Source organism: Bubalus kerabau, chromosome 19, assembly GCF_029407905.1.
Source record: "Bubalus kerabau isolate K-KA32 ecotype Philippines breed swamp buffalo chromosome 19, PCC_UOA_SB_1v2, whole genome shotgun sequence".
NCBI classification, from domain to species: Eukaryota; Metazoa; Chordata; class Mammalia; order Artiodactyla; family Bovidae; genus Bubalus; species Bubalus kerabau.
The window spans coordinates 19,878,252-19,891,479 of NC_073642.1; the positions used below are offsets into that span (position 1 = coordinate 19,878,252).

The window sequence follows — 13,228 nt, forward strand, 5'->3', positions numbered from 1 at the left end:
TGTCTGTGAATTAATCTTCACCACAATCTCTGAGGCAGAAGGGAGGGGGCTGAGTAATCTGCCTGAGATCACAGAGCTGATGGGCAGCTGAGTGAGAATCTGAACCCTGGCTTTTGAGTCCATAAGCACTACCTTCAATGAAACTGCCTGATGACAGTCTGTTAGAAGTTCCCAGCTTGGTTACAGAGTGACTACCAGTTCCAGAACTCCTGAACTCAACTCCTTAACTCTCCACTCAGAATCCAGGTCAAGGCCAACAGCAGTTGAACCATCCCTCTGTCCAGACATAGAACGAACCACTTGGCAGACATCACTTCATTCATCCTCAGGACTATTTAGGCAGGAGCTCCAGTTATCCCCATTTTACAGATGAAGAAACAGAGGCACCTCACGCCAACCGTGTGCCAAGCCCCATTCTAGGAGCTGAGGCCACCTGTCCAGTAGGACCACAGATGCGGTTTGCACCTCAGTCTGTCTGATTTCAGACCTTCGGCTCTTAACCTCTATGCTTTGCTGTCTGGGAGCAAGGGGGTACAAATGACAAATACAACCTCCCCACCACTTTACAGCAAGAGAAGAACAGGAATCCACCAAGAGCCTTTGTACCCAGGGCTCAGCAGGTGTGCAGTTTACTGCCTGCGTCACGGGATGACTGACCCTCCTGAATGCCTAGCTGTTTTTTCACTGTTACCACTGGCCCATCTCTTCCCTGTCACTGCCTTTTCATCATCCATTGATTCCTTTACGAACAAGTAACCCTTCACACAGGATGGCCCTGTCAGGATGCAGGTGGGTCCGAGAACCCCGCTTCAGGTGAGCAGTTTGCCATCAAGCTCCTCTGTGCCTCCACCCTCTCTCCTGCCTCCTCCGTCCACTAGATGCCCGCTTCAGGTGAGCAGTTTGCCTTCAAGCTCCTCTGTGCCTCCACCCTCTCTCCTGCCTCCTCCGTCCACTAGATGCCCACAGCAGCAGTTGGCAAATAAGAGCGTCTGAATTTTGCGGGTGGGAGGGCTTGTCAAGACACAGAATGCTGGGCCCCACCCCACAATTTCTGACTCAGTAGGTCTGGGTGGGGCTCTAGGATTTGAGTTCTAACACCTGCCCAGATGATGTGGATGCTGCTGGTCTGGGGACCACTCCTGGAGAACGACTGGCCTGATTAGAGTTGATAAGGTGATAGGGGTATCCAGAGGTGATGAGGAGGGGCAGCTGTGTCTCTTGGGGACAGAGAAGGTGTACAAACAGCTTGGAGGATGCAGAGAAGGGCTTCCCTCCCAGTGGGAAAAGCCACGCCCCACACCATTCCACTGCTCCTGTTGCCCCGCGGCCAGCACACCCTCTGTGGACAGGAGCCGGAGTGTCTTGCCCCACCTCTCAAACATTCAAGGGCTCCCCCTCTCTCCAGACCCCAGGAGTTTCCCTTTGAGAACAGAAGCATCACTTGGCAGGAGCTTCACTCCTCACTCATGAGGGAGTGTAGATTCTCTTTTTTTAAAAAAAAAGAAAGAAACATGTATTGGAGTACAGTGGCTGTGCAATATTGTGTCAGTTTCTGCTGCACAGAAGAGTGAATCACCATACGTACGTATATATCTCCTCTTCTCTGGGTTTCCTTCCCATTTAGGTCACTACAGAACATTAAGCAGAGTCCCCTGTGCCGTCCAATAGGTTCTCATTGGTTATCTATTTTATACACAGTAGTGTATACATGTCAACCTCAATCTCCCAGGTCATCCCACCTCGCCTTTCCCCCGTCAGTGTTGATACACCTCCTCTTTAAAAGCAGATTCCATTCTCTAATCACCAGATGGGCATGAGCAGGCAAAGGGCCACTCCAGCCCTTAATGCCAACTAAGCCTAGCCTGACATTATGGTCCCGAAAAGCAAAGCGTCTCTGCATCTAAAGGTCGCTGCTTCCACAGTGCCGACCTGGACTCTTCCAGTTCTTAAAAAGCCCCGTGTGACCCAAGGTGGGAAGTGTCCTGAGGCCCTTTACTGGGTATACTAGGAATGATGTTGGAAATGTCAGACCATATGGGATGGCCAGGGTCTCAAGCATTGGCACATTCTCAGTCCTCTCCCGAGTGATGGCGTCATCACTGCTCCACAGAACTCCGTGCAAGAATTTAGCTTCCCAGGCAGTCTCGCCTCTCCAGAGTGTCTCTCAGTGTCTCCTGAGTTCAGGTTTCCTTGTGCTAAGATTTAAAAGGCCCCTTGGAGCTGCTTCCTGATGGTTATCTGTACGTTGTAAAGTCACCTTCACATAAGCAGATGCTGCAGTGCTCGTCCTCCATTGCCGTGTGTGTGTGTGTGTGTGTGCGTGCATGATATCAGTCCTTACTGATATCTTTACTGATATCTGCTTTACCCTTTACCTCATTAGAAGCCTGGATTTCTAGGAATTGAAGGCTGAGAGGTCCTCCAGCTTGTTCCCAGCAGAAATCAGCAAGGTCATCAAAGATACATGACTTCACTAATAGAAACTTATCAGCTGCCAAATCTACCAAGAGATGCTGAAGCCACTTTCACTAAACTCTTGGAGTGTTTTCTTCTCCTCCAACTTCAGGAAGGTATTTGAAATATTCCAGCCCAGACAAAGACACACTCCCCTCCAAAATATTCAAACAAAATTTTTTCATTATTTCAATGACCTCTCCTTCCCCCACCCATCCACTGGACATCAGCACCATCCAGGTTGATGGCATCAGGAACTCCCCACCCATCAACTCACCACAGTATTAGAGGAAAGGAGCCACCACAGACCTGGAAGCCTCAACCCCAGGCAAAACCTTGCTTCTACCCAGCAAGTGGAAAGAGATTTAACTTTTCTGTTAAACATGGGGATGAATCAGATAGACCTTGAAGTCCCTTACACGGAAGGTCATCAAACCATCATTAGGTACCAAAGCCTGTGACACACGCTTTGTCTACTTTAAGTTATTTAATAAAAGTCACAAGATTCTTATGGGAGCAGTACCGTCATGCCCATTTCACAGATGAGGGTATTGAGGTAATGATCAGGCCCAGAGTCCCCCAACAAACAAAGGACTGGGTCCAGTTCTCAAGCCCCTACTTACTCTACCATAATACCATATACCCTTACATGCATGGCTATGTATTTCCAAGGGGTCTTGGTTTTTACTGTGACTGCTAACATCAGAGACTTTATCTAGTTTACATAAAATTCAGGTGGTGGCTGAAGATGTTCCAAAGTGTGTGTGTTGCTGGTGATGATGGTATCCGTGTTGATGCTGCTTCTCCCCTCAAGCCCCCACACCCCGACCCCCCTGAGTGCCTGGAGGGATCAGCCACTCCAGGGCAGCTCCACCCTCACCTGGAAAGGGCTCCTTGAGGAAGTGGCCATTGATGGTCTGGTTGGCGGTGCCCAAGGGGTTCTTGGCGATGAGGGTGTAGTTGCCGTTGTTGTAGTGGGTGGGCTTGTTGAAGAGCAGGCAGCCCTCGGAGACCTCGCCCTCCTGGTAGTACTCCACGTGGATGATCTTGGACTCGCGCAGCGGCTGGCCGTTGTGCAGCCAATGCAGTGTGGGCGGCGGGTTGCCGCGCACCACGAACTCGATGCAGTGCTCCAGGCGCAGCTCGGGCTCCTCCAGGCTCACCACACGCGGGGGGTCTGCCAGAGGACAGGCCGGCTGAAGCCCAGGACACAGAACCTCCCATGTCCTGGAGCAGCCTTCCAGGAGTTGGGGCGGGCAGCCCAATTCTTCATGCGTGCATGCATGCTCAATCAATCCCATGGACTGTACCCCACCAGGCTCCTCTGTCTATAGGATTATCCCAGCAAGAATACTGGAGTGGGTTGTCATTTCCTTCTGCAGGGGATCTTCCCAACCCAGGGATCTAGCCCTTGTCTTCTGCGTCTCCTGCATGGGCAGGCAGATTCTTTATTACTGCTACCTGGGAAGCCCCAATTCTTCTCCATCAGCTCTAAAAAGACTAAGGGAATCAGAAGTCCCCCACTCCCCATCAACACCAACACCATCCCTAAAGAGGTGAAGAGATGTCTGTCTTCACCCAAGCTTTCTGGATCCACTACAGCTGGAGGGTCCTTCTCATGACCTTTGTTGGGGGGCATAAACATTCAGTCTACTATAGTGTCTAAGAATTCCTTAAAGAGATGAGTTCCTCTTGGCTAAAGAAAGTCTAAGAATGTAAGAGAAGTTGGCAGAATTTATCTTTTTTTTTAAGATTTTTTTTATGTTGGACATTTATAAAGTCTATGGAATTTATTACAACATTGCTTGTTTTATGCTTTGGTGTCAAGGCAAGTGGGATCTTAGTTCCCCATTCAGGGATTGAACCTACATCCCCTGCACTGGAAGGCGAAATCTTAACCACTGGACCACCAGGAAGTCCCACTAGAATTTCCCTTAAAAGCATCTCTGTTAAGCCAAATGCTATGCTATGCTATGCTAAGTCACTTCAGTCGTGTCCGATGCTGTGTGACCCCATAGACGGCAGCCACCAGGCTCCCCCATCCCTGGGATTCTCCGGGCAAGAACACTGGAGTGGGTTGCCATTTCCCTCTCCAATGCATGAAAGTGAAAAGTGAAAGTGAAGTCTCTCAGTCGTGTCCGACTCTTTGCGACCCCATGGATCGCAGCCTACCAGGCTCCTCCATCCATGGGATTTTCCAGGCAAAAGTACTGGAGTGGGGTGCCATTGCCTTCTCTGCCGTTAAGCCAAAAGAGAACCAAAATTTCATACTAAAGGTCATTCAATGACCCCAGATACTTGCATTTGTTGCATAGATAAGCACCAAAGTCATTAACTTCAGATATCTGGTAGGGTTTTTGTTTTTTTTGGTTTTTTTTTTGGTGTGATTAGCAGTAATTTACCAAGAAGTGTGTAAGACTACATGTATTTCCCAGCCCAAAAAATTCATATGTATGCTTGCCCATTCCCTGTCTCTATGGAGTAGCTCCTCAGAGAACTTTAGAGGTTTAGCAAAAGGCAGACTTGGGCCAACTTAGGAGTGAGCACACCCACCCCAGTGTTTCTTGCCTGGAGAATCCCAGGGATGGGGGAGCCTGGTGGGCTGCCGTCTATGGGGTCACACAGAGTTGGACACGACTGAAGTGACTTAGCAGCAGCAGCAGCAGGAGTGAGCAAATCCGAGTTGGAGGTACAGCGCCTTCTGTGGGACAGGGACATGCTTTCTGGGGTTACTAGCCAAGGACTGACTTGACTTGGCCTGTACTGCCCCAGAGGAGTCTTTCTGACCCTCCTACTGGACCACGCTCATTGCAGTGGCCCCACCCCATCCCAGCCTCCTGTGCTGAGATCCCCAGGGTCCCACCCGCCCTCCACAGTGGTGTCCACTCACAGTGGACAGTGAGGGCCACGCTGGCATTGCTCATGCCCACCACATTCTCAGCGATGCACGTCAGGGTGAAGCCGTTGTCCTCACTCGTCACATTTACCAGCGTCAGGTTGATGGCGTGTACGTTAGTCCAGTTCAGATTTGTCTAAAACCCCAAGAAAACAGACAACCATCAGACGTATAAAATAAGCTACAGGGATATATTGTACAGCACAGGGAATAGAGCTAATATTTTATAATAACTAAAAAAATGTTTACAACTGTAAATTTTAAGTTATGTATACTTTATCACATAAAAATTTTTAAAAAAGATTCAAAACAGAAAAATTAGATGATGGCACCAAAACAAAGGCAATAATCAAACAGTTTCCACAAGCCTCCCCCACCTCACTCCCCAACACCTGCAGGAATCAAAAGGAAAGATAAGCAGAAAGTGAAAGAGGGCTTTCCGGTGAAGACACACTAACCAAAGGCCACGCTCTTTACAGTCAAGAGCTCAGTAACCCTCACACTTACTCTATGAGGCGAATGGTAGCATTATACCCATTTCACAGATGAGGAAGGTAAGGTACAGAGATGTTTATAGTCTGTTTGAGATCAATTTGGCCAGAAAAAGTTGCAGCTGGGTGGCACCCAAGTCTCTGCCTTTCTTCTTGTAGAGAGAGGACCACAAACTTCCCCTCTTCTTCTTTCTTCTTCTTACATCTCTTGCTTCTCTTCATGATTCAGCTCTTTAAGACTAATAGGCGGCAGGGCCCAAGGCTCGGACGCCTACCTGGTGGGTGTTGATGGACTGCAGTCCGGTGACCATCCAGTCCACATCGGGCAGGGGCGAGCCTGAGCCGTTGCAGGTGAGGACAGCATGGTCGCCCTCTCGCACTGTCAGGTTGGCATGGCTCACGCTGATCTCGGGAAGGTCTGGGAGGAAGGACAGGGCGGGTGCATAGATAAGGAAGAGCTTGTGACCAAACTCTGTCCACGAGGGCAATGGTGGCACTTCCTGCCTTGTCTAATCATGACTCCAACACAACCTGCTTGACCTCTTAAATGTACCCCCAAGACTCGGAAGCCTCACCCCAGCTCCAGACGTCAGATCTCAGGACGTGAGCCCATGCGGCTTGACTGGTGGAGGGGATGGTGGGGGGGCAGGGTTGGAGGGGAGGACAGTTGCTCAAGGCAGGCAACTCTAGCAATGACGTCAAACGGCATCTTCCACTTTGGGCACTGGCTCTCAAAACGTGGATCTGCTTCAGACTCCCCTGGGGAGCTCGCTAGAAATTCAGATTTCCAAACTCATCCCCAGACACTCTGATCTCGTTAAGTCAGAGATGAGTGATCAGGCCCACACATCTGCTTCTCTAAAAGTCCCTTAGATGTCCTGATAAAGGAGACCTGGAGACCACACCTGGACCTGCACTCCTTCAGGTTTACTTAACAAGAAACTGACAGGGTACAGGGACTCTGGTCCGATCACAAAAAGGACACACGCGACCCTTTTCTGCGTCCCTGAAACCAGGAGTCCCCAGCCTCCAGGACCTAATGCCTGATGATCTGAGGTGGAGCTGATGTAACAAACTAGGAATAAAGTATACAATAAATGTAATGTGCTTGAATCATCTCCAAACCATGCCATCCTCCCCCCAACCCCTCCAACCTCCATCCACGGAAAAATTGTCTTCCACGAACCCAGTGCCTGGTGTCAAAAAGATTGGGGACCACTGCCTGAAACCAACCTTCCCACAGCTCGCTCATGAAGGGACAGGAGAGAGCAGGAAGTAAGAGGGGAGCCAGATCCACAGCCAGTGTGGAGAATTCGAGGCTGGGAGGGCAGTGGGGAAGGAACGCCCTGGATTCCTTTACTGACTTTACTGACTGCCCCTGGGTCTGTGGGAGGGCGGCGTGGAGCCAGCCGGGCCGGGGGCTCACTCACCGCACTGGCTGATGTTCATGCGGAAGAGTGGCAGCTGGGAGCCGTCGGCGCTGATGCAGTAGAGGTTCTGACTGTTGAGCTTAGCTTCCCCCTGCTCCTGCCACAGCTGCATCCAGCGGATGTCACAGCTGCAGTTGAAGAAGTTCTGCTCCAACCTCCTGTGGGCGAGAAGCAAGTTCAGGGAACCCCTGAACCAAGGGAGGCCCCGCTCCCTCTCAGGGCTCTGAAGCCAAGGGCCCCCACCTGCTCCTCATACCCATGAGAGAAGGCATTTAGCAGCATCTCTAAAGAAGTATTGAGCACTCAAGAATTGATCTTTCGAACTGTGGTGCTGGAGAAGATGCTTGAGAGTACCTTGGACAGCAAGGAGATCAAACCAGTCAATCCTAAAGGAAATCAGTCCTGAATGTTCATTGGAAGGACTGATGATGAAGCTGAAGCTCCAATACTTTGTCCACCTGATGCGAAGAGCTGACTCATTGGAAAAGACCCTGATGCTGGGAAAGATTGAGGGCAGGAGGAGAAGGGGGCAACAGAGGATGGCATGGTTGGATGGCAACACTGACTCCATGGACATGAGTTGTGAGTAAATTCTGGGAGATAGTGAAGGACAGGGAAGCCTGGCGTGCTGCATGCAGTCCATGAGGTTGCAAAGAGTCAGACACATCTGAGCGACTGAACAGCCAAAGAAGTAACTTCATAGAAGTTAACAAATTTATAGTTTCTAAATGAATAAACTTATTAAAAAGAAAATCCATTCCACTGAACTCATCTGGCAAATAGACCTTTTAAATATGTCATTTTGGGAAGCTCCTATCCTCAAAACCCTCCAAGTGGCCTCCCAACTCATCAAAAGTCAAAGTCAAAGACCTATGGAATTGGCACCACCCTCTGTCATCTCCTGCCTCACCCTCCCCTCCTCTTCTTCAGCCACACTGACCTTGCTGTGGGTCAAGGTCAGCAGGATGACCTGCATGCTCCTGCCTCAGGGCCTTTGCACCTGTTGTCTTCTCTGTCTACAGATTTTGGACCCAGAACATATCTGGAGATCAGCTCCCTCGATCTCCTATGGTTACCATTTCCTTCTTCAATGCTTAGGCTGCAGTCCATGGGGTCGCTGGGAGTCGGACATGACTGAGTGACTTCACTTTCACTTTTCACTTTCAGGCATTGGAGAAGGAAATGGCAACCCACTCCAGTGTTCTTGCCTGGAGAATCCCATGGACGGGGGAGCCTGGTGGGCTGCCATCTATGGGGTCGCACAGAGTTGGACACAACTGAAGCGACTTAGCAGCAGCAGCAGTAGCAGTTTAAATATTTATTTGCTTGCTTGGGAGTTTGGGACTAGTGGATGCAAACTATTTAGTATATACAAAATGGATACAGAAAAAAGTTTAAAAAATAAATATTTATTTGCTTTATCTCCCTAAATAAAAATTAAATTCCGTCAAAGTCAGAGACATTGACTATTAGGTTCACTGCTGTATTCCCCACACCTATAACTAAGCCTGGCACTTAAATACCTGTTGAATGAATAAAAGGAGGAAGAAAAATGGAAGGAAGGTAAGTAGAAAGGAAGGAAGAAGCTTTTATCCTTGGAGAGAAGGTGGTTAGCTATTTCCAACATTTTCTCAAAGCCCATCTTGGGACCAGCTTTCTTCTTTCATAGAGTCAACAAAATCCTTAATAAGCACCTCTTCCATGCCTGGCTCTGCCTGGAGTGAGTGCTATTGAAATGGAAACGAATCATCAGTCCCTATTTCCTGGGACCATTCATCTCGGTGAAGAAGACCATCTAATGGAGGCAGAGTCAAGTTCAAGGCCTTCCTCACCACCCATCCAGAAGGGAGTTATTAGCAGACAACTGAAGGGCATTAGCTGATGTAAAACTCCTGAGGTCAAGGGCAACTGATAAATCGGAATGCCTGGCTGGATCATGATTCTCTTTGTGGGCCAGTATGAGGATGACTCTGTTGATGCCCAGAGGGAGGGGCGCTTGGGTAACTCCACTCAGATAGGTGGTAAATTCCAAAGTAGTGAAGCAGGCATCAGCATCAACCAGCTTTCAGGCAAAACAACAACAACGACGACGACGACGAGAGGGACTTCCCTGGTGGTCCAGTGTCTAAGACTTCACAATCCCAACGCAGGGGGCCTGGGTTCCATCCCTGGTTAGGGAACTAGATCCCAACATCCCTTAACTAACGACCCTGAATGCCACAACGACGATCAAAGACATGACACAGTCAAATAAATAAATAATATTTAAAATAAAAGAAGAGAGAGACCCTTGGGGGCAGGAATCAGTGTTTTCCAGCCAACAGGACAGCAAAGGTTGCATGTGCAAACACCCCCACGTGATATCCTCTTGGTCTAAAAGTGCCCGTGATTTTTCTCCACACACCACACTCATTCAGCAAAGGAGATGAAAACTAAATTTTATCAAGCATCTGCCTCTCACAGCTACACTCAGAGACAGCCAAGTCCCATCACCACACAGATGAGGGACTGCCCCTCTCATGTTTGGAAGAGTCAAGTCACACTCTCAAAGTCCCTTGGCTAGTGTGTGACAGTGAATTGATGTGCTCAGTCGTGTCCAACTCTTTGCGACCCCATGGACTGTAGCCTGCCAGGTTCCTCCGTCCATGGAATTCTCCAGGCAAGAATACTAGAGTGGGTTGCCATTTCCTCCTCCAGGGGATCTTACCAACCCAGGGATCAAACCCATCTCCTGTGTCTCCTACACTACAGGCGAATTCTTTACTTGTTGAATCATAGGGGAAGCCTCAGGGCCTCAAATCTTGGCCTGCTGGACTCCAAAATTCACACACCTTCCTCATCATCTATCACAAGGCAAGAAATTGCTAGATAGGGGATTCTAAGAGGAGTAAGCAGGACCCCTGACTTTGGGGGCTTGTGGAGGGAGTGACTAGGGAAAGAATTAGAGGGCCTGTTACTGACTGGACTGTGAAAACAAGAAAAACAAAGTTGCACCATGGCAGAGAATTTGTGTCAAGGAGTACCAGGAAATGAAGCTGGAAGGACAAGTGAAAGCCAGATGGTGGAGGACATTCATGGCCACATCAGGAAGCTTGAAACGCATCCAGAAGGCAGTGGGAACCACTGGAGTCCTTGTAGTTGGACAGTGATGTGAACAAAATTGTAAGAGCAATCCAACAATGCTGGACAGGATGAACCAGAGAGGGGGTGAGCTGGAGACTGGGACATGAGTTAGGACATCTGAGAAACACAGGGTCATGGTGTACAGTGGGGAAGTTTGTACGTGTCTCAAAGCACCCAGCCAAAGGGAGGAACAGGGATGAAATCCAGCCTGCACGCCCTTGACCAGACCTGGTGCCAGGTATGGGGCTCTATCTGCCCAGAAGAGGCATCTTTTCTCACGCACACATAGGCACCATTCAGGCTGGCAGGCTCTCCAGGTCAGCGCTCTCCAGCTTTTTGGTCTCAGAACTCCTTTTCACCCTGATAGATGACTGAGGGTCTCAAAGAGCTTTTAGGTGCATGATACTTATCATAATTTACCATATTAGAAATTAAAAAACACAAGAATGCATTAGCAAAAACTCCATTGAGCATCAGAGGAAGGATGTTAGCATACATCACATGGCCTCTAGAAAACTTCTTTGAACATGGGAGTAAAAAAAGGCAAATAACATTGCAGGATTATTATGAAAAGAGATTTAACCTTGTGATCTGCCAGTACAGGTCTTGGGGATCCCTGGGACCCTGGACCACCATGAGAGAACTGCTGCTCAGTTACTAAGAGCCTGGAATACAGAGGTAAAAACTGGGGAGTTCAGTACAGTTCAGTTGCTCAGATGTGTCTGACTCTTTGCAACTCCATGGACTACAGCATGCCAGGCTTCCCTGTCCATCACCAACTCCTGGAGCTTACTCAAACTCATGTTCAACGAGTCAGTGATGCTATCCTACCATCTCATCCTCTGTTGTCCCCTTCTTCTCCTGCCTTCAATCTTTCCCAGCATCAGGGTCTTTTCAAATGAGTCAGTTCTTCATATTAGGTGGCCAAAGTATTGGAGTTTCAGCTTCAGCATCAGTCCTTCCAATGAATATTCAGGATTGATGTCCTTTAGGATTGAGTGGCTGGATCTCCTTGCAGTCCAAGGTACTCTCAAGAGTCTTCTCCAACACCACAGTCCAAAAGCATCAATTCCTCAGCACTCAACTTCCTTTATAGTACAACTCTCATATCCATACATGACTACTGAAAAAACCATAGCTTTGACTAGACAGACCTTTGTTGGCAATGTGACAAAGCTGGCAAGTAATGTCTCTGCTTTTTAATATGTTGTCTAGGTTGGTCATAGCTTTTCTTCCAAGGAGCAAGTGTCTTTTAATTTCATGGCTGCAGTCACCATCTGCAGTGATTATGGAGCCCAAGAAAATAAAGTCTCTCACTGTTTCCATTGTTTCTCCATTGTTGCCATAAAGTGATGGGACCGGATGCCATGATCTTCGTTTTCTGAATGTTGAGTTTTAAGCCAACTTTTTCACTCTCCTCTTTCACCTTCATCAAGAGGATCTTTGGTTCTTCTTTGCTTTCTGCCATAAGGGTGGTGTCATTTGTATATCTGAAGCTATTGATAGTCTCCCAGCAATCTTGATTCCAGCTTGTGCTTCATCCAGCCCAGCACTTTGCATGATGTACTCTGCATATAAGTTAAATAAGCAGAGTGACAATATACAGTCATGACGTACTCCTTTCCCATTTTGGAACGAGTCTGTTGTTCCATGTCCAGTTCTAACTGTTGCTTCCTGACCTGCATACAGTTTTCTCAAGAGGCAGGTCAGGTGGTCTGGTATTCCCCTCTCTTTCGGAATTTTCCACAGTTTGTTGTGATCCACACAGTCAAAGGCTTTGTTATAGTCAATAAAGCAGAAGTAGATGTTTTTCTGGAACTCTCTTGCTTTTTCTATGATCCAATGGATGTTGGCAATTTGATCTCCGGTTCCTTTGCCTTTTTAAAATCTAGCTTGAACATCTGGAAGTTCACGGTTGACGTATTGCTGAAGCCTGGCTTGGAGAATTTTGAGTATACTTTGCTAGTGTGTGAGATGAGTGCAACTGTGTGGTAGTAGTTTGAACATTCTTTGGCATTGCCTTTCTTTGGGATTGGAATAAAAACTGACCTTTTCCGGTCCTGTGGCCACTGCTGAGTTTTCCATGTTTGCTGGCATACTGAGTTTAGCACTTTCACAGAATCATCTTTTAGGATTTGAAATAGCTCAACTGGAATTCCAACATCACTAGCTTTGTTTGGAGTGATGCTTCCTAAGGCCCACTTGGCTTCACATTCCAGGTTGTCCGGCTCTAGGTGAATGATCACACCATCATGGTTATCTGGGTCATGAAAATCTTTTTGTACAGTTCTTCTGTGTATTCTTGCCACCTCTTCTTAATATCTTCTGTTGGGTCCATACCGTTTCTGTCCTTTATTGCGCCCATCTTTGCATGAAATGTTCCCTTGGTATCTCTGATTTTCTTGAAGAGATCTCTAGTCTTTCCCATTCTATTGTTTTCCTCTATTTCTTTGCACTGATCACTGAGGAAGGCTTTCTTATCTCTCCTTGCTATTCTTTGGAACTCTTCATTCAAAAGGATGCATTCAAATTTGGAATTCTGCAATCAAATTGGGGAGAGTGAAGGGGAAAATGGAGCAAATATCATAAAGGAAGACAAGGTGGTGTTTGATGTTTCATTGGAGGTAGAAGAAAAGGAAAGAGTGAAATATGACCCCAAGGTTTTATGCTCCAGGGCACAGAAGGTTAATGGTGGAGAGAAATGTCTTTGGTTGAAAAACAGAAGAGAAGAAACCAGTGGAAAGGAAGAAGGGAAACATATCAGGGCTGGGGTTGGGGGTAGGGCCGGGGGGTGGGGAGGGGAAGGGAAGGTCCTAGGGCAGGAAAGTGAGGGA

At 48.1% G+C, this 13,228-nt stretch overlaps 1 protein-coding gene across 3 annotated transcripts in view; it reads right to left on the reverse strand.

Annotated features, from left to right (window-relative positions):
- The window catches only part of NTRK3 (neurotrophic receptor tyrosine kinase 3), a 425,220-nt gene that overhangs the window by 279,404 nt on the left and 132,588 nt on the right, over positions 1–13,228 (reverse strand). For all 3 annotated transcript variants that reach the window (XM_055556823.1, XM_055556822.1, XM_055556824.1), the window contains exons 5-8: positions 7,272–7,429; positions 6,117–6,259; positions 5,345–5,486; positions 3,335–3,631 (exon numbers count right to left, since the gene is read on the reverse strand). In XM_055556823.1, coding sequence (XP_055412798.1) covers positions 3,335–3,631; positions 5,345–5,486; positions 6,117–6,259; positions 7,272–7,429 — 740 coding nt within the window. The remainder of the gene's footprint in view (positions 1–3,334; positions 3,632–5,344; positions 5,487–6,116; positions 6,260–7,271; positions 7,430–13,228) is intronic.